Consider the following 22,302-nt stretch of genomic DNA (forward strand, 5'->3'; position numbering starts at 1 on the left):
CTACTTAGCAGGTAAATACGTTAACAAGAAAAAGCAGAACAAGTTAACTGGTGCGTTCCCTGAGAATCGGTATACAGGTCTGCCCTGTCTTTTAGTGTATTTTAGGTATTTTCCCCTTATCTGGGAGTTGCTTGCTACCTTATCTGGTATCCCCGCCTTCCTCTAGGATATATATTCCTCCAGCTGGGCCACCTATCATTGATATTGTCTTAGTGCCTTTTCCCTCAGCGTATAGCTTCTCTGTCTTTGGGAGTTCTAAAGTTGGCTCATATCTTGATGGGGATATCACTAAGGGTGGGTATATCCAAGAGCTCTATTTTATCGTGTTTGCTTCGCCTATTTTTTAGAAGAGGTTAATTATCTCTGAGCTGCTTCGGGGCTTATATTTTCATTTACAGTACTCTGTCTATCTTCCTATAATACAGTATGGGTTTGGTTTGAGACATCACCACTAGATGGCCCTAGAGGGTTATAAATGTCTCCTATGGCCTGCTCAAAGGGTGGGATTTACTCCTCTGCTAACCTGATCTATTTGGCGTTAACTTAAGTTTTATACCCTGGTAAGTGCCACTATTTTAGAACGGGTTCTAGGTATAGCATAAAATATACTCATCTGTACATATGGATGTTTAGCATTCATTGAGATTTCAATAAGCTCCCCCCTCAATCCAGTCCCGATCACCCAGCCCCCCATACCCCAACATCCGCATCCCCCCCACCACCCCCCACCCCGAAACCCCGCGATCATCCCACCGAGGCCTATATATGGGGCCCCTCCACCCGGCCCCCCAGATCAGACAGCCGGAGGGAGCCGTGGCCACAGCACGCGGGGGTGGGACAACCACGCAGGGGAGCAGGACCCGCTCGTAAACCGCAGAGCGGGCAGCCCCAGGGGGGAGGAGGGGAAGGGGGAAAGGGGGGAAAGAGGGGTTTACACCGCGACGGTGGACCCAGCGCGGGTGAGGGAGGGGGGGAAGGGGGGCAGACCAGGTCCAGGCCCAGGCGCATCAGCAGGCAAAGGGGTGTTGGGAACGGAGGGGCCCCCCAAACTCCGAGCACCCTCCGGGACAGCAGCAAGGACTCAGCAGCACTGTCCGCGACTCCACTGCACCCTCACGGCTCTCTTCATGCCAACGGGCATGGCAGGCGCTCATCTTGTTCGTGCTGCAAGTGAGATGTGCAGGGGGGAATCCCCTACTCCTCCCTGGCTGGGGCTCTCTGCATGGCAATTCTTTGTGATGCTCGCTGTACTCTCGGCAGCTGGTGTTGGCGCCCGGTATCCTCCGGATCCTCAGGGATGTCTTCTTCTCCAGCCTGTGCCAGACCCAGGCCTCTTAGGAACCGTGTGCAGTCCTCGGGGTTAGAGTATGGAATTTGCCTCCCTTGTTTACCACTATCTTAAAGGGGAAACCCCACCGGTATTTTATGTTGTTATCCTTTCGTTTTTGTGTTAAAGGCTTTAGCTCTCTCCGTCTGTCAATCGTTTTTTTTGAGAGGTCACTGTATATTTCCAGCTTTGCATTCTGAAACTGCACTGTGCCCCTCTCTCTGCTGGCCTTCAGGATCGCCTCTTTTGTCAGGTAATGATGTAGCTTGATTATGACATCCCTTGCTCTTCTGGGATCTGCAGACTTTGGTCCCAGGGCCCTGTGAGCTCGGTCCATTTCCAGCCTGTCGAGCGTGAGCTCTGGGGCAAGTCCTTGAACAGGTCAATCAAGTATGGGCGAAGCAAGTCTGTGTCAACCGCCTCTGGCATATATCTGATCCGGATATTTTGTCTCCGGTCGCGGTTTTCTTGTTCTTCCGCTTGCTCATTGAGTGCCCGAATCTCGAATTGCATTCTGTTAATTTCGTCCTCTACTGAGGACTGGGCTTGTTCCAGACTGTCCACTTTATTTTCAATAATGTCTGTGCGTTCCGATAGGCGATTCATGTCAGCTTGCAAGGTATGCACTGCTTTCGATAGATCGTCTTGGAAGCCCTGTCTCATCCTGGTGAACAGGGCCTCGAGGTATTCCTTATTTATTTCCCTACTCACGCCGTCAGGTTCCTTGTCGGCCGCACCGTCAGGGCCTTCCCGCAAGTTGGCTGCGTCGCCATCTTGGAACAGGCTGCAGCTCCCTGCGGACTTCTGACTCGCCGGGAAATAGTTAGAAACGCTTTGTTGCGCCGTTTTTTTCGGGCGGTTAGCCATGCTTGGAACCTTCCCCTGCTGTTTGCTTCCACTTGGTAGCGTTTTGGGGTCCAGAGACCGCTATAGTACTGTGTTATACAGTCGGGGGCTCGGGAGCTCTCCTTCTATGTGTCCATGGGCGGTGACGTCACCGGAAGCCTCCAATGGAAGACACTTTTTAATGGAAGTGATACTTTTTTTTACATATTTAATCAATGTTAAGATTTAGAAAATAACTACATTTACAAACAGTTAAAACAGTTGTTTTCTAATCCTCCACGATCATCCATGCAGTACTGTAAGAGAGACCAATTGAGTTGCATCTCACCTTCCCTCCCCCTCCCACCCCCACACAAAGACAAGGAAAAGGCATTCAACTCGTTATCAACACCTCCCCTAGACGATCCAGGACATTCGTACAGAAAGACCCATTATGTATGCTTCGGGTCTTGCATGGCTGATAAGAAGACCTGCACTATAATTTGGCTAGAATGACTTAATTGCCAATGTGAATTTCAAGTCAAGTAAAAAAAAAAAAAAAAAGGCATATCCTTTATTTTTTATTTTTTTCTCCTTGAGAAGGGATTCATAATTGAGTGATTTGAACAAACACTTTATGCAATACTTTTTTTAATATTTCAACAGGGTTTAAATCACATTATTATTATTTTAGCAATGAGTTTGCTTTTTACTGTATAATTGGGCTTTGCAGTTGTAATTTATTCGGGCAAGAAACCCAGAGAAAAAAAAATATTAATGAAGTTTGGGGGGAGGGGGAGAGGAAATTCTATTCAATACTTTCAACTTTGGGTCATACGGTAACTTTTATCATATTTTACAACAGTTCAGTTTAAATTATTTCTTTCAAGTATAATACTGCACGGTCATCCCAGAATTACACAAAGATTAAACAATTTACGTAGTTGCACCTTCCCCTACACCTTCCCCCACACCTCCCTTTGTAAATCAGGCAAAAAAAAAATGAAGTCATATTTTTTTTCCTCGAGCAGGCCTTAATAAATGAGTGATATTAAGGAAAACATTTTTACTGTATGCATTATTTCTCATATTTTATCATTTTTTTCATTTATAAAACCACTACCTTTATATTTCTCTATGATGTTGCATTTTGCATTATAATTAAATTAGACCTTGCATGTGTAATTAATTGTGGGAAGAACCCCCCCCCCCCCCCCAAAAAAAAAATACTAATTTTTTTTTTGGTTGGCGGGGAAGTTCTATTCAATACTTTCAAATTTGGATCATACAGTACTTTTTATTGTATTTTACATTTATATTTTACAACAGTTCAGTTCAAATGATTTCTTTCAATGTTATCTTGCACAGTAACCCAGAATTACACAAAGATTAAACAAATTACATAGTTGCACCTTTCCACACACCTTCCTCAGTAAACCAAGCAAAAGGCATTCGGCTCCTTATCAACACCTGCACTCCCCCGGGCCATGGGACCTTAAACAAGAAAGTAACATTATGTTTGAGCCTTTTGTTCTTGGCCTGGTTTCACGTGCATGTGCATACCAGAGAAGTCCTGCAGTCTACATTAATGGTCTAAAATGACTTCAGTGTCAATGGGATTTTCAAGTAAAAAAAAAAAATGACGTCATATTTTATTTCCCTCAAGCGGGCCTTAATAAATGAGTGATTTTAAGGAAAACTTTATATCACAGAAGGCATTTATCATATTTTATCAATTTTTACATTTGTAAAATTATTACATTTTTATTTCTCTTTGAGGTGGCATACTGTTATATTTTTTTTTGGGGGGGGGTGTTGGAGGGGGGGTTGGAACTCTATTCAATACCCTAAACTTTGAGTAGGCTTGGTATGCTTACAGTATTATACTGTTTATGGAAATATCACACACACATGGTACAGTATCAAGGAAGTCATAACTTATATTGTATTTTACAACACTTCAAATAATGTCTTTCAACTTTAATCCTTCAGGCTCATCACATTATTACTGTATGTATACCAAGATGAACATTTTGGTTGAACCTACCCTCTCCCCTCCCTCCCCCCTCCCCCCCCCCCCCCCCACCACACACTCAAAATATGACATTCACACCAAGACACATCTGTACTAATGTTTCAGGTTTTGGACCCCCCCTTCCAGAGGTGTTGCATCTGTGAAAGGAAAAAAATGGCTGCAGGATTAGTGAATTGAAGGCCTTGACTGGTTAACACTACTGAAAGCCACACAAAACGAATAAACTACAGTACTGTATAACTTGCTGCACATGTAAAATATAATGAATTTTTAGATAAAATAGTTAATACAGTACACATGTCTAATACAAATACTATATATACAGTTCTGTATATTATTAATTATATGTAAAGGGGAGAGTAAGCGCAGACATAAAATGGTTAACGTTCAATTACCTTTAATAGAAGGCTAACACTTAATCAGGTTGTCAGTACCATACTTACTGTACCTGTACTTACTCTACCTGTACTTACCTTACTACAGTACAGAACTGTACCTTATTACATGCCGGTGGCATTCCCATTATGCTCTAAAAGAACGGGCAAAATGCTATTAATATTGTCTATACAGGTGTTGCATCTTTGTACAGTCAGTATGTCGTTCCAGAAACTCATTATTCCTTGCATTAATTCCTCCTTTTTGGATGGTGTAGGCGGACGCTCACAGAGGTATGCAAGGGAGACTGTTATGGTGAAATTAAATAAAGCTTTTATTGCGCCTGTTTCCTTAACATCAGGAAACCATCCAAAAAAGGGGTAAACACAGCTTCTATTCACTTGGGAGTATTTCTAGGGAAAACTATGCAGTCCATAACTCCCTTTAGATAAGCATGTCTCCCAGCCCCCAAACATATATCACGAAATGAGCAGATATAAAAAGTCTTATAAATGAAAGTCTTATCTGTTCCTTGTGGTTGGAGGGAAAATCTTCTCTGTTCCTGGGTTGCTATCTTTTCATCAGGTTTTGTCAGCATTCAGGTTTTAGAAGTTTCCCCTGTGTCTTGCAAGCAGCCTCTTCTGGTAGACTCAAGACGTCTGTCCCCATGTCAGTCTCACAAGTTGTGAGATTCAGGCACAATCTCCCTTTCTGTTTCAAGGGCAGGCTTTTCTAAGCAACACTAATCAGGCAGGTGGTGTTTGTTAATTGACTACCAGCAGTTAACCACCACACTGCTGGATTAGAGGCATATTTACTGAAGAGGGATAACACCCCTGTTACAGATGGTATAACAACCTTTCTGATGATCCTTCAGCTTATGCCACATCAGTTTGATGAGGTTCAAATCAGGTGATCTGAAATGGGAGGGGAAAAATGGTGAATTAGTTGAACAGACACAAACAGTTTAAACCAATGAGAAAAAGTTCATGTACACTTGAGCACTTACTCTGGTGGCGTCTTAACTCAGATGATACCGCTCACAAGAATATAGGCAAAAGAGCCGGTATGTTTAGGGTAATTGTCCTGGAAGAAACAGTGACCTCCAGATGGGAAATCATGCCTAATGTATTCAACAATACGGGTGACTATTTGCTCTTGGAAAAATACTTTGTCCATAATTCCTGGAACAAAAGAAGAAAAAGTTATGTTAAAACTGAACATTAGGGTTCAGAATATACTACAGTTGTACTATGCAATGCATAAGTCTACAGCATGTGACTTTGTACATTATTTTACCCTCAAATATGATGATGCATCTGGTCCATGTCTAGAGATCGCACACATGCATCTTCACTGGGTGCTTGGGACGCGGCTTCAGAGATAGACGTCCTTTTTTGTGGAATGCAAAAGTGGCAAATCTCTAAAGAGCTACAGTTATCTCATCAGAAAAGATGACATCCTGAAAAGTCTCGCCACTTTCGATCCATGGCGGTGCTTTCTCCACACTTTTTACCTTGTTGGCATCCCTTATCATTGGATACGCTCTGTTAATACAAGGAAGAATTTTACAGGTTCAGTAAAATCACAATTTTACCTACAGTACAGTAGTTTACAGTACAACACTTTAGCTGTACTGTCCTAACTAAGGCACAGTAATTATTGTATCAGCCCTGTTCTGTCACTTTGCATACTACAGTATTGCATTATACTATACTTTATTACAGTAAGACACTTACTTGACACGTCAATATTTCCATCCCAATTGGCATCTCATCACTCTGATGCTGGTCTCAGATGCTGTCATATTGTGACTGTTCTCTAGAACAGTCTTGACTCTTGCTGCACAGCGATCATCATTAGCCTCGCTGATTTCGTACAGCAGACGCTTTGCCGTCCTACAGTACAGTTTAAAGGAAAAGAGAACAATTTGTTAGGCCCAAAAATAAGTCAAAACAAATACATGGTATACAGTACTGTATACAGTATTCTAAAATAATTGCAAAGAAAACAAGTAAACAGAAAAATGCATTTTGATATGCAAGACGCTTCTACAACTAATAAGTAATTACAGAATGAAAACAAGAAAACTTACTCTGTTGTGACTGGTGGACTTTGCTTTACACCTTTTGCCTTACCATCGGCATAATAGCTTATGGGGCTTTGTGCTAAATCAAGGCCCGAATTCAGTAACCAGCGTTTGATCTGTAAAATTCTGTGTCCTTTCTTGTACATTTCTTGTATTCTCATGCTGAGATCCAATTAAATTACTTTCTTCGGCATCGCTGCTTTAGAAAATAAATCAAGCACATAGGAATGTATATTCGATGTGTATTCGATGTATATTCAATGTGCATTGAATCAACAGAAGTGATAGTGTATTTATAATGGGCCACAAGAGGTAAAGTGCTGTATGCACACACTTTTAACACCTGCAGCTCGTGTTCACGGATGCCAAAAAAATCCAATAGGGACACAGTGCATAAAGGTGACACAAAATACATAGACTCCCACACGTTGATCTCTATCTGAACGAGCTCTTGACCAGATACTGTATTGTGCATTCTTCCATCTGATTCCATGGATCATCATAAATTCTACAGATGCAGGAACCTGCATTCCTCTGCTGTGCCAACCAAGAGAAAGCGAAAGTCGGAAGCTGTTTTCAAGTCAAAGCCAACAGTGCCTAGAGAAAATGTTTCGAAGGCTCCCAATGCAATGAACCCTGGCCCTTATTATGTGAAGAAAAAAATTGCCAAAATCCATATGGATCAACTTGTTTGGACGGGCACCAGAAGTACCCCTGCACCCATCGAAGCAGAATCGGACGTCCCGGACTTTTCACTGCTATCACTCACCGCCACCGATTCCAAAACATCCGCCCACTCTGACCCTTTGTCCACCGATGCTCGTCCGGAAACCCCCAGCTCACCTGCTCCAGCACCCATCCACGCTGATGCTTGCACGGAAACCTCTAGCTCACCTGGGCTCCTGTACCCAGCCAAGCTGATGTAAGTCCCAAAGCCCCCAGCTCACCTCCTCCAGCACCCAGCCACACAGATGTTCATCTGGGTGACACCAGCACTCCTTGCACCAGATCCAGCTCGGTCACCCTCATGCTGTATGTTTTCAGTGGTATCGAAATCACTGACAACTCAACAGAGCAATACAGGGACCGAATAGAGGCCAAGATGGATCATCTTTTGGAGACCATGGTGAATATGGATAGGTGCATGGGTGGCATGGGTGTCCATCTGAATAAGTTTGAGAGGAACATCGCAGGGCTCTATTCTTTGCTTGGAGTCCCTGCCCCTGTATGTCTGACGCAGAAGCCAGAGGGTGGCCTGGAGGAGCCTTATTCTCTCATGGAGGAACCGCATACCCCCCCTGTGCACCCTCTCAATCCCTGGATTTGACCTTCATGGTGCCAACACCAAGCACACCATGGGCCACTCCATGCTCACCCCCTCCATCTCCAGAATACACGTATACCCTTCTGGTGGAGGAGATGACAACCCTGGTAAGTGTTTGGCCCACGACAGGAGGAAAGCATCCTCCCCGACCATCTACCCCCGCCCACTGCCAGAAGCACACCGGCTAAATCAGCCAGGATTGTACAGCTCCCAGACATCACCCTGAGAGACCAGCCCCAAAGCATCCGGGAGAAATACAAGATCAGATTTTGTCTACTTCAGAATATGCCTAGTTCATCTTTAAACACCATATCAGTTTTGAGCTGTACAGCGAGTGGAGCCAAAATGTCAATTATGAAGGCAATAAATACAAGAAAGCTCTTCCAGCAAATTTAATGAGATCAATTATGGAGGAAATGAAGTGCAATTTTAAAGCTACCAGTGTTCATAAAAACGTGAGAGACAGCATCAATAGCCTTTTGAGGCATACAAGGGCTCTTCCCTCGAGGTCCATCGACTTATTGGATGACTACTAGTTATAACTTTATTTACAAATAAAGATGCACCGCCAATGTTTTTAATCTTAAAAATTAAACAGTTGTTTTTTTTAATTATATCATTGTTTAATTCTTATTTTCTTTTTTACATGTCTGGAGCTGGGCAAAGACAACGTGCAGGAACACCCCCCCCCTTGGTTCAGGAAACTATCCCAGCAATTCTACCAGGTAAGTTTACGCTTATAATGCCGGCGACGTGACGGAGACGTCAGGCAATGGTCGCTGGAAAAAATCAAATTGAGATGACTTCCAGCGATCGCGACCAAGCCGTCGCTCCATCTCGCCGTGCTTACTATAAGCGCACATGACGGCGGCATTGATTTTGTTTTGACGCGACGTCGCATCGCCGTCGCTGGCCCTATAAGTGCAGCCTAGGACACAGTGCTCAAATCCATGCATGCCATGTCCCTTCCCCTCAAGCCCACCAAAACCTAATGTACTTTAAATCCTCTGGTCCTACTGTAAAGTGCTGTAGCCCATGCCACGCATGCTTTGTCTCCTTCAACCCCCCTCAAAAACTAGAAGATACTGTTTAACAATGGACTGTACTGGCGTCATGGTTTAATACTGTAGTTTTTTCATGTGTACAGTAGTCACAGTGTACTGTAGTCATAATGTACGGTTCCCCATGTCATGCCATTTCTCCCCAAACCCCCCATAAATCTGGATTGCATAATGTGTGGTGTGATTGTAAATATATAATATGGTCTCTTTCTTTACAGACCAAGATGTCCAAGAAGCACCAGCCATTGCGAAGAAGAAAAAGGCAAGATTTAAATTTTGAAGAGGCGACTTTGTATTCTTGTATTATTCTTTTTTCCTTTATTATCCTGTACAAATATTTTTTTTCATTCATTCAATATAGATTTGGCGTGTTTATGTTTGTACTGTTTAGACACTTACAGTAGTACTGAACATAAAGTAATAAAGGCATTTAAATATACTGTATACTGCAAAAATATCTCGTTGACATACATAAACAGTATAAACATCTTGCAAATAAGGTACATTTACTGTTTAAAGTTGTAAAAGCTTTAAAATTTATATAAATATCTTACATACCTTATATATAAATCTTGAAATTAAGTTGCCTTTAGTGCTTAAATAAACTTACCATAAATAAAGTACTGATGTCATTTAAATATAGCTTTGACATACACTATAAAAATCTTTAAAATACGTTGCATTTACTGTTTATATACTGTACACTTACAGTACAGTGAGGAAACGCACTGTATTTTACTGTACAGTAATGTAATTCTGAACACAGTTACATAATGACATGCATGCACACAAATGTAATGACACATATGCGTTTCAACAAGGTTCCACTTTAACAAACACATGTACAAATTATATATTTTACATTCGAAAGGAGAGTGAAGTTGTATTTTTGTATTATTTGTTTAAACGTTATTATCCTGTACAAATAAAACATTTAATTTGGTAAAAATACTTTTTGTTGTGTGTTCATACTGTATTTTAAGTTTTCTACAGTTCGAGAATTTTTGTATGGCTAACAGCTAAGGAGCCTCAGAAATAACTTCTTTCCCATGTACTGTACGATCTCATATTTTTAATCTTCTAATTACAATTACAAACACACTTGAAGAACTGTACGGGAATAAAAGAGAGGTTGAATTGCAATTAGATTTTTTAAGACAACTCGCGATAATTTATATTACTACTGTAGTAGTGATATTGTGAATGTAATACATTTGGTTTATCTACTTTATATCAGCTATATGTAATATACACACTCTCAAACATATCAGATACATGCAATATACATATATAAACATCAGAAACATACATCACAGACATATACATACACCTTAAAACATAACCACAAACAGTTGATCTTATTTTTTTTTTGTGTTATAGAATATACTTTGGCGGTTTAAGTTCTCCCAATTGAAGGGATCCTCTGATGATGGAAAAACTCGGGTGAAACTGCTTTTCCTGAACTCTGACAGCAAACAAATTGAAATGAAGGTAAGGACTATGGCATTACACAGTGCATACTTGAGGTCAGATATAATGTTCAAAGTTTATTACATAACTAATGATGTGGGTGACATCAATATTAATTCAAATATCTTACACAAATTGCAATTAAAGTACAATCAATATGAAAGGGTCACAAGCCTTTGAAACAGAAAAATACATGATTATGTACATCAGCGGTGCGCAAACTGGGGTGCGCAAGACTTTTGGGGGGCACAGCATTTACAGAGGACACGCGCTGAGAGCGCGAGGCTTCTGTAAACTTACTTACCCGATTCCAGTCACATGTTTCTATGGCAACGGGCATCGTTTGAGACGTGACATTCAAATGACGCCGCAGCGTCATTTGACGCAACATTAGTGGTGAGGGGGGGGCGCGACCGAGTAGGAGAGAAGGTAGGGGGGGTGCACCGCAGGGAGTTTGTGCACCGCTGAGGTACATGAATGATTAACTGTAATTAAAGCATTAATTTTCAATTTACACTGCATACTTTAAATGTTTAATTAAATGTTTTATTTCTAGAGGTGGGCAAAACCAGATGTATCAAATGCAGCACCTCCCAGAACCTTGTATTGCAAAACCAAATGCATGTTTGAACCAAAACCCCAAAATTATTTAGAACAAAGACCAAAACACCAGGCCAAGTGCCCATGTCTAGGTGTTTGTCGTCATATATTTTTTAATTATTTTAAGTTTTCTTATTTTTGTTTCCTAATTGTTTTTATGATTGAATACCATTTCAAGCATTTATGGTTCTTTATTGTGTGATTTTAGCATTTTCCTGCAAAATGTTAGCTTTTTTCATTATTTGTTAAAAATCTAAAACCAAATCCAAACAAATTGATTTTTGGCAAAACAAAGACACGAAAATTGTTTAGAACCAAAACCACAACACTGAAAATATTTAGAATCAAAACACAAGTGAAAGTGCTTGCCCTTAATTATTTATTTGACTTTGTTATACAGTACGAAAGTACATAATGCCAAAAAGCAAAGATGTATATGTAGCCGGGTCCCCCTCTGCTCGGCGGCCCCCCCTCGTTACCTCCGTGCCGGGAGCAATGGCGAGTGCTGCCGGCGCCAAGCGGCAGACGCGCCGGAGGTTCTGGAGGGTGGGGGCCGAGCAGGGAGCGCTCCGTTGCGCTGGAGACTCCGCGGCGGCCTGACAAGGCAGGGCGCCGCCATATCGATCCTCGCGCATGCGCAGTGCGGCAGGTAGCGGCGGCGGCCCCTAGAGTGCTCGCGCATGCGCAGTGATCGCGCGAACGGCACGGCCAATCAGCAGAGGGCTCACAGCAGGGACTACATCTCCCATGAGCCTCAGGAGCGCCCCACGTGACCCCAGGGAGCCAATAGGGCTACAGCATCTCCCTGCAGAGGAGAATAGATACTTTCCGCGGGGTTTGGAGCACATTAGTTGGCGTCAGGAGCAGCTAGGGGAAGGAGGTAGGGTGCAGGAATCAGTGACTCCCTGCACTAGGCCAGCAGCCCCCTAGGCCCCAGATAGCCCTGCGTCACTAGTAGCATTGAGTGTTGTAGGGACAGGCCCCAGGTTAGGACCCTGCCCCTTACTACCCAGAGTCAGTTAGGGACACAGCGCGTCTATCCAGGGGCTTGGGCTCAGCCACCAGTGTGGGAACGCCCCGGACTGTAGTTCCTGTATTCGTCAGCCTTCGGATCCTTTGTGAAGCTCCTTGGCAGGCCCGGGCACTGGAGTGCTCAGCAGGTAACCATCACCAAGTGCACCAACGATCCTACATATATATTATATTCATACGGGACTAGTGGCTGTGCAGTCACACATATCATCTCCCTTTAAGGGTGCGGGACATATTGTGTAGGGTTACTGGACACGGGGTGGGATCACCCGGTGTAGGTGGGGGCATCCTGCGAGACGCAGTAGTTAGAGAGGGACACCTGCTGATATATGAATAAGTATTGCTACAGTAAAGTCATTGGTTATTTTACATGCGGTGTGTGGAGTGATATATATATATTTGTCCTGCGAGGAACCACTCCTCCTCTGGCGGGAGCCATCGCAGGTGGAGGCATTGCACCACGAGATTGTGTTATATGTATGTACCCCAGACTCCCCGAGCGGAGGCTTAGGCTCCTGAGAGCCACACAGGTATACACAGCAGGTAGTAGCGTCTGTATTCACAGGGAATACCCGTTACATATAATTTGTTTAATATTAAGCTTCAACCTAGAATTCTTGGTTGCTTGGTAACATCTGGACTTTAATACCAAGTTGTTTTATGCAATTTTGCTAGACTTACAAAAGCCCAGTATAATAGTTTTTAATTTGCATTTCATATACAGATGTAGCAAGTATTAACATTTTCTGGGCCATGTCCTCTCGTGGTCATGCGACTGCAGTGGTCATGACACTCAAGAATTAACATGGTGGGGGGTCCCATTGAGAAGCATGGACCAACGCAGCATGATCGTTGCAGACACTGGCTCCAGCGACCTGGACTTTTGTTCGCTGGGGTCTGTAACCCTTGCCATATCTGTATTTGATGAAAGCATACCTATTTTAATTTTATCTAAGGAAGCCAGTACCAGGTCCAAAGTGAGAAAACAATACACAATGCTCTAGTGAATTGGATTAAACCTTCTACACCCACTATACAGTAGGTCAATTGACGTCACTTTATTGTAAGCAGGGTTGATGGAATGCGGTTTTCAACAGTGTACCTTAATATGAAACATTAATGAATAGTTAATTAGACTAAGGGCCTCATGCAGTAAGCGGCGAAAAGGCAGTTCTCTCCCGTTTCCCGCCAAAAATGCCTACCCCTATTCAGTAAGGGACGAGAAAGTGGCGAGAATCAAAAAAAACGCCAGTTTTTGTGGCGTTTTTTTTTTTCCGCCATTGGCGAGGCGAGAAGGCACTTTTCGCCTAAAATAGACATGTATTCCGCCACGCTGTATTCTAGTAGTGGCGAGTAGCTTTGCGCCACTATTCGCCACTCTAGAATGGCGTTTTTATGCCGAATCAGCCACGGCAAAAAAAGTTGGCTAGTTGATGGTAAAAGGCTGCTGATGAGTGGCGGATAGGCAATTAGAAAAAATTCTGGCCTTTTTCCTGGCTGGGATTGATGCCGGGGGTCTCCTGAGCTGATAGCATTAATACCAGCACCTGAGCCCCCCGGCATGCATCCGAGGCAGGAAAAATGCTTTTAAAGGCCACTTCATTACCTTAGCGGCTAACCGCTAAGGCAATGAAGGGGTTATGCCGCCGTGCCAGCTTTATTGTGGGTAGCGGGGGTGGGTGAAGGGGGTATTTGGCCCTTGTTGTTTGTTTAGGGCTTGCGGGGGGTTACGGGTGCGCTTAACCCTTTCACGACCGTAGCGGTCATGAAGGGGTTAAACCCTCCCGCTACCCACCCGCAAGCTCTAAACAAACCACCGTTGGAGCTAATACCCCCTTCACCCACCCCCGCTACCCACAATAAAAATAAAACACACAAAACAGCCCCACACTAACTATATATATATATATATATATATATATATATATATATATATATTTATACCAAAACTTACCAATTATGTCGTGAAGAACTGGTGAACCATATACTAATAGGAGTATAATAAATTAAAAATGGTAGCAACTATAAAACACCAATAATTTTATGAAAATAATAAATATATAAAAAATACACATAAAAATAAAAATAAATATAAAATAAAGATAGAAGATACAAAAACCAGTCCCAGAACACTGTCCTTCAGAGTCTTTGCAGCCTGTTTAGGGGGAACACCACTCCCTTGAAGATATCTAAAGGAGAAAAAAACAAAAAACAGGTGCACTCATAGTGTAGTAAGGTTGACAAATTTATATTTGGGACTGGTAAAATATGAACTGTTCACTCACAAACGGAGAATAATAAATCGCATGTATGAGATAATATTCAATCGCCAGCATGTAGAATGGGACCTCGACTGCAACTCCGGATAGAAAGCCGTTTTAGTCACTGTGTTGGGGGGAATCCGTGACACCAATTCTTCCGTGTATAGAGGATAACCAGGCACTTCCTTGCTGTTCAGATGTCTCACTCGTTGTAGAGGGCTTCCGGGTCAGCGTCTTCACTCGTAATGCATGGAATGCATTGAAGGCTTCCGGGTCAGCCTAAACACTGACAATGCTGCAGCCGCCGTGATCGCAATGAGTCCCGACTGTATGAGAATGATATCTCCGTTCTCCAAGGTGCTGGTGGAACAATGTAAAATATCAGAAAAAATATATAGATGGTATATATTATATATTATGTTACAGGAAAACATATATATGAAAAATACATAGAAAATATATAAAAAATATACATACAGTATATACAGTACAAGAAGATATATATGAACAAGAAAATAAAAAGTATATATGTAACATAAATATAAATGAGAATGTATAAAAATATATGTATACATTCTAATCAAAGAAAAACAGACATTCAAGTCAAAAGAATACATATATGAAAAGCATAAAGAAACCCAGTATTGAAATAAAATAAATAAAATAAAGTAAAAATGAAAATAAAAAATGTATAATATATAAAAAGTACATACACAATATTCAATATATATATATCTCAAGAGACCAATTATAAAAGGTGCTTAAAGAGACATATATAGAACCACCATTATAACCACAATTGTAGTATCTAAAAGATGGATACATGAATAAATATATATGAGAGTACTCTTTAAGGTATACCCATATTGTAACAATGTCATAATGTCTTAAAATAAAATAATAATCTATGTGTTTTGTGACATCACAATTACTCTTGATTATTATTATTACATATATACTTCATATTATGATTATTATATATCTTTTCATTTTTCATTATTATTTTTATTTTTCACTTTCATATTTCATAATTTATTAGACACTTATATAGCACATTAATTGTTGCTTATCAATAATCATTAATAATTATTAACAAATATTTTGAACTACAAATAATATATTTTTCACATAGATTATTATTATATTTTAAGCCGCACTGTATCTGGTGCAGTGGTGATTATTTTTTCTCTTCTCCTCCTTTCTTTGTTCTGCGCATCAAATTTGATAGCATATATATGTGCAAATATTTTTGGCACTAAATTTTCCTCTATGGCATTTTATTGCCACAATATATATTATTGCTGAATTTCTGTCCTATATGTATCCTCTGAGTTTCTAGTTCTCTGGTAGGCTTGCCACTGAGACATTATGACATTGTTACAATATGGGTATACCTTTCAGAGTACTCTCATATATATTTATTCATTTATCCATTTTTTAGATACTACAATTGTGGTTATAATGGTGGTTCTATATATGTCTCTTTAAGCACCTTTTATAATTGGTCTCTTGATATATATATATATATATATATATATATATATATATATATATATATATATATATATATATATATATATATATATATATCAAGAGACCAATTATAAAAGATGCTTAAAGAGACATACAGTATATAGAACCACCATTATAACCACAATTGTAGTATCTAAAAAATGGATAAATGAATAAATATATATGAGAGTACTCTGAAAGGTATACCCATATTGTAACAATGTCATAATGTCTCATAATATATTGAATATTGTGTATGTACGTTTTATATATTATACATTTTTTATTTTCATTTTTACTTTATTTTATTTCAATACTGGGTTTCTTTATGCTTTTCATATATGTATTCTTTTGACTTGAATGTCTGTTTTTCTTTGATTAGAATGTATACATATATTTTTATACATTCTCATTTATATTTATGTTTCATATATACTTTTTATTTTCTTGTTCATATATATCTTCTTGTACTGTATATATGTATATATGTATATTTTTTTTAATATATTTTCTATGTATTTTTCATATATATGTTTTCCTGTAACATAATATATAATATATACCATCTATATATATTTTCTGATATTTTACATTGTTTCACCAGCACCTATACGGGTTAAATTTGCATCTGCCCATTTAACATACCTGTTGTATATTATCTAATTAGTTCTATTTTGTCATTGGCTACTCCAGCTATATATACTGAGTGAACCATATACATCATAAATACCCCTGACGAAGTCTGCAAAGACGAAACGCGTAGGGCGTTAATATTTGGAGTATCTTTTAGTTTTATTATTGAACTTTTCACTTTGGAGAACGGAGATATCATTCTCATACAGTCGGGACTCATTGCGATCATGGCGGCTGCAGCATTGTCAGTGTTTAGGCTGACCCGGAAGCCTTCAATGCATTCCATGCATTACGAGTGAAGACGCTGACCCGGAAGCCCTCTACGAGTGAGACATCTGAACAGCAAGGAGGTGCCTGGTTATCCTCGATACACGGAAGAATTGGTGTCACGGATTCCCCCCAACACAGTGACTAAAACGGTTTTCTATCCGGAGTTGCAGTCGAGGTCCCATTCTACATGCTGGCGATTGAATATTATCTCATACATGCGATTTATTATTCTCCGTTTGTGAGTGAACAGTTCATATTTTACCAGTCCCATATATAAATTTGTCAACCTTACTACACTATGAGTGCACCTGTTTTTTGTTTTTTTCTCCTATATATATATATATATATATATATATATATATATATATATATATATATATATACATATATATATACTGTACATATACACATATATATATAACACCAACAACAAATATACCCCCCTAACATACAGCATAGTAATGGGCACAATTACTATTATCCACAAATGGATAATAGGGAATGTGCCCATTTAAAATACATAAAGAACAATAAATACATTAAATACATATAACACTCACCCTTGTCCTGCTGCCACGATGAAGGCCATCCTCATCTTTATCCTGCTAATGCCGCATCCGCTTCTGCAAAACAGAAACAAGAATAAAAACATCCAATGTAATGTCCCCTAACCCCTTAATCACCGAAGCGGTTATTAACCACTACAGTCATTAAGGGGTTAACCACCATCACCCACATACCCTATCCCACTACCTCCCACACCCCGTGAGGCCTAACGACCCTCACCCACTACCCACAAGGGAAGCCTACCCACATACCCTTGGGGCCAATACCCCTTCCCCCCACCCCAACACATACAGTACAATAATGTGCCAAACAACTATTATCCAGATAGGGATAATACATTATTTGGCCATTATTAAACACATTAACTAGCATAGTAAAATAGAGAAAATTCTACTGACCTCATCAATAAGAAGGCCCCGTCGCCAGCATCATCCTTGTGGGCCGTTGCCAAAATAATACATAGCCAATACATTGCAATGACATTCACATATCAATGAACCCCTTAATCACCTTATCGGATACTAACCGCAAAGGAAATTAAGGGGTTAAGCCATCATGGCCACATACCCACCCTTCACGCATTCCTTTGTACAGTGGCTTCATCATCAAAAAAAATTACAATAAAATTAAAAATTTATATATATATATATACAGTGGTTGACAAATCACCAAAAAATCTACTCGCCACACAAAAAAATCTACTCGCCACCTAGTACCAAACGTGTGCTGAATGGGCCAATATTTACTCGCCCGGGGGTTAAATCCACTCGCCCGGGACGAGCAAATGTATAGGTTTGTCGAACACTGTATATATATATACAGATGATGAACCAATATACAAATAAATGTCTCAGGGTTAACAAAAACATGCTCCAATATAAATACCACTTATCCATAACATCCTCAATGAAATACAATGCTATTTCCTAAACAAATCAAATGTAATAATCCAATCTAAAGCATCAAATTCCAATCCAAAGCCTCAAATGCCACTTAAAACATTGCATTTACATTGTGTACATGCTGCATAAAATGTAAGCAACATGTTGACGCAGAAAATCAATGTTAACAATACAATATTCCAAAGCAAATACCATTACATCAAAAGAAGTATACTATGTAATCCAATAAATTCACCATCAATCAATTTGCATACATTAATTACATCCCAAAGCAATTAAAATAGCATCCATACCAATTACACAATTAACTATAGCAACCGTTAAAGAGAACAAGGTAGCATCATACAAAATAGGACACCAAAAATGTAAATATACAAAAGCTATCCTCACCATGACCTAAATTACAGCATAGAAGCCCAAAAATTACATCTATCTAATTATAAAATACATTGAACACACATCTATGCATAGCAGCATAGCCAAAATCATTTAACATAGTGCAAAGCAAGCTTTTCAAACACTATCATTTCTTACCCTATATGTATATATCTCTCTAGACATACATACATACATACAGTGGCAAGAAATAATGTACAATAAAAAAAACCAACACATGTAAAAAGCAAAAAAAAAAAAAGGAACATAACATACATTTCTTTAGTTCACTTACCATTACTTGACCCACTCACTTACTCCCGTTGAACAGCTTACTCACAAACCAATCCACGAACAGGAACCCATAAAATAATAAACATTAAAATAATAAAACAAAACAATCCACGGGTCTTCTACTTGTAATCCATCTTCATCTGTATTCTTCTTTTTTTCAGCTGCGGCTCTCTTCCGGGGTCTTCTTCCCGTCTGCTGCCATGCCCTGGTCTTCTTCTTCTTTGGGAGGTCCTTCCTCCTCGGCGCCTGGCTTCAAAATGAGACGACATAGGCTTTTAAAGGCCTATGACGTCACATTTTCGTCATGGTTTCCACGGCTCTGATTGGGCCTTGAAAACCATGTGTTTTGGCCGATACAAAAATAATGATGACGTCACTTAAAGGCAATGAAAGTGCAGCCAATCAGAATGGCTTTGCTTCAATTGCCTTTAAGATGACGTCATGAAAAGAAACATGGCCGGCCTCACATGGTACGGTAGCCAATCAGAGCGTGGGAAGTCTATCCCTACTCTGATTGGCTCTAATACCATGTGACAGGCTTTCACTGACGTCATATCCATTCTCCCCCAAACCTCTGTCACATGGTCTACCTGGTCTACCAGAGCCAATCATAGTTCCAAAACTGGCGAATGTTTTTTTTTGCTGCTTACTGCATAGACGCTTTAGACTGTATAATCTATTTTGAAAAGTGAAACAGTTAAGATTTTGACCATATGTCCTTTTATCAATCATTGCTTCATTTATTAGATTTTAATTTTACATGGCGTAATAAGAGCAAACATTTCCCCACCCCCAAAGAATACTCCAGACACCCAATGTCGGGAACAACAAGGCTACAGCTTTATTTAAATATGAAATGATCCAAACTTTTCACACCCCCTTCCAGACTGTCACGGTTGTGCTCGCCACAAACCAGGACCGGACCACGGGGCTGAGGTGGGGTTATATAATCACCGACCTGAGACCACGTAATCGGAACCGGATTGCGCAGTTCGTAGTCGTACATAGCAGGGTCGGGACTGGAGAGGGCAATGTAGTCAGTGGATGAGCCAGGGTCAGGATAGGAGACATCAGGGTAAACATTATCCAAGCGGAGTTTCGGCAACAGGAAGTCAACTAGGTCCCGCTTCAGCGTAATAGCTGCAGGGCGGGAGCGGGTTCTGCGCGAGTGGTGACCATGGCCCATGGTACCGGTCTCAGGAAGGAGAAGGCTGACCGGAGTGGGCACACCGCCAGGCAGCACTGGTAAACCAATGCTTCAGCGCAGGAGTCCAGAACGGGCCTCTGCGAGAAGAGAGAGCAGCAGACCTCAGGACTCAGAAGGCAGGCCTCTGCTATGGGAAAGGCAGCAGGCCACTGGGAACGTGGGGCTGAAGGATACGCTGGGAAACCAAAGCTTCAGCACAGGAACCAGGACAGGAACTAGGAACATGAACTAGGAACATGAACTAGGAACATGGAAAATGGAAACAGGAACAAGGCGGCCAAACAGGTAGCTTGTGGCAAACACAGTAAACATCCAAGAAGGATTATGCTCGGCAGAGAGGGATTGTGGGAATGCAGTATTTAAAGGACAGCGGGCCAGTCCCAGGAGGAGGGTGTGAGGGCACTGCTCCAATGACTGAGTACAAGGTTAGGTTGCAGTGATAGCCCGCACAGCTACTGTTGATTGCAAAGAGGGAATTAGTGAGAACAACAGCACCCTGCAAGGCTACGAGAAAAGCCAGGAGTGGATTCCTGACACAGACATCCTGAAAATAGTTCAGAGTCAAATGACATACAGAACAGTAGCTATGGCTTGTGACTCCCCCTGCCAACTACTGTATATAGGGATAGCAGAATCATTCCACCAGCCCTAATAAGAGCGCAATCTTACCCAGGACTATCCTTAAATTTCTGGGACTTTCTCAACCTAGCAGGCCACGCCCTGCTGACACAAACAACAAATTAGCATGAATACACCTCCATACTCCTTTTTCTCCTTCATTACATTTTTTTTATTATTATTTAAACTTAAAACAGAAAACATTTTAAAACAAACTATAGAAAAACAAAAAGAATGATTCCTGAGCGCCTACCAATTAGGCTAAAATAAAATAGTAATCTCATGAAAACGGGTTATTTAGTTAAACATTTTGGCCATAACCAAATTTGCAGGTATCTATACTCAATATATGTAATTATTGTCCCATGGTCTGGTGAAAAATGTGAGAAAGCCCTGAAGGAGATAAATAAAGCATATGCTTGTGTGAGTAGTGCAATTAAAAAGTGGCTAAAGCCAGTATCATAGTTACCTTACTACAGAGATAAACTATGGGTGCACAAATTCCCTGGTGTGAATATAATAAAACTGACATATATTTCTTTCTGTCAGCCTTGTACATTCAACTACTCTTGGAGGGTGATGTGCAGACTGACACTGAAGTGGAATATACCTGTACTAATTGGAAAATTGGTATGGGCTTTTTCCCAAAGGGAGGAGACATAAACCTCCAAGGAAATGCTATGTAAAGCAGATGAGCCAATAAACCTACCCCGATGACATTTCAGTGACACTATATTAAAATGCACATATGGAGTATGCAGCAAGGAAAAGGATTGGCCTAATATGTGTGAAAGGCTGTACATATTACCGCACTCCTCCCTATAGAAGTTTGCTGCTGGTAAAAAGATAGGCCTTACATATAAAAAAACAAAAATAATGCTTCTTACACTCCTACCAATTAGGCTAAAATAAAATAATAATCTCATGAATAAGGGTTATTTAGTTAAACCCTTTGACTGAAGCATTATAAGCCTGCAGCCAACGTCAAGACATAACCGAATTTGCAGGTATCTACACTGAATACTAGTGAAAAATGTGAGAAAGCACTGAAGGGGATAAATAAAGCATATGCTTTTATGAGCAGTGCAATTAAAAGGTGGCTAACGGCAGTATCATAGTTACAGATGCACCGGCCGTTATTTGAACAAATCACGGAGCCGTTTTCGTTTGCGCTGCTGTACTCCACACGGACTTAACGCGGCCAATCGCCCCAGGCACACATGTTTATCGCGGTTGCTTTGTTTGAATTTTATGGATTGTGTGCAATTAAATGCAATGAAATGAATGTATTTTAATGTGTACAGTACTGTGCTACTGTGTCAATTTCAGGTGCTTAAAACCAGAACACTAAAATGCCATTTTCTGCACTCGTGTCTTAAGGCGGTACGGTTGGAAGAAATCACACGCCATGACATCGGTATTCCGAGGTATACACCGCGTGAAAAGTTTCAATTACTAATTGAAAAATGTGTAGGGGCTCGTTCTTCTTCAGGAGTAGGATGGGAATGTTTAATTAGATTGTAAG

General features: G+C 40.6%; 1 protein-coding gene across 1 annotated transcript in view; it reads left to right on the plus strand.

Moving 5' to 3' along the window:
- SNTG2 (syntrophin gamma 2) overlaps positions 1-22,302 on the plus strand; it is a 503,218-nt gene that overhangs the window by 419,171 nt on the left and 61,745 nt on the right. The window contains exon 22 of the mRNA XM_075595051.1: positions 10,417-10,527. Within this exon, the coding sequence (XP_075451166.1) occupies positions 10,417-10,527 (111 nt within the window). The remainder of the gene's footprint in view (positions 1-10,416; positions 10,528-22,302) is intronic.

This window comes from Ascaphus truei, chromosome 4, assembly GCF_040206685.1.
Source record: "Ascaphus truei isolate aAscTru1 chromosome 4, aAscTru1.hap1, whole genome shotgun sequence".
NCBI classification, from domain to species: domain Eukaryota; kingdom Metazoa; phylum Chordata; class Amphibia; order Anura; family Ascaphidae; genus Ascaphus; species Ascaphus truei.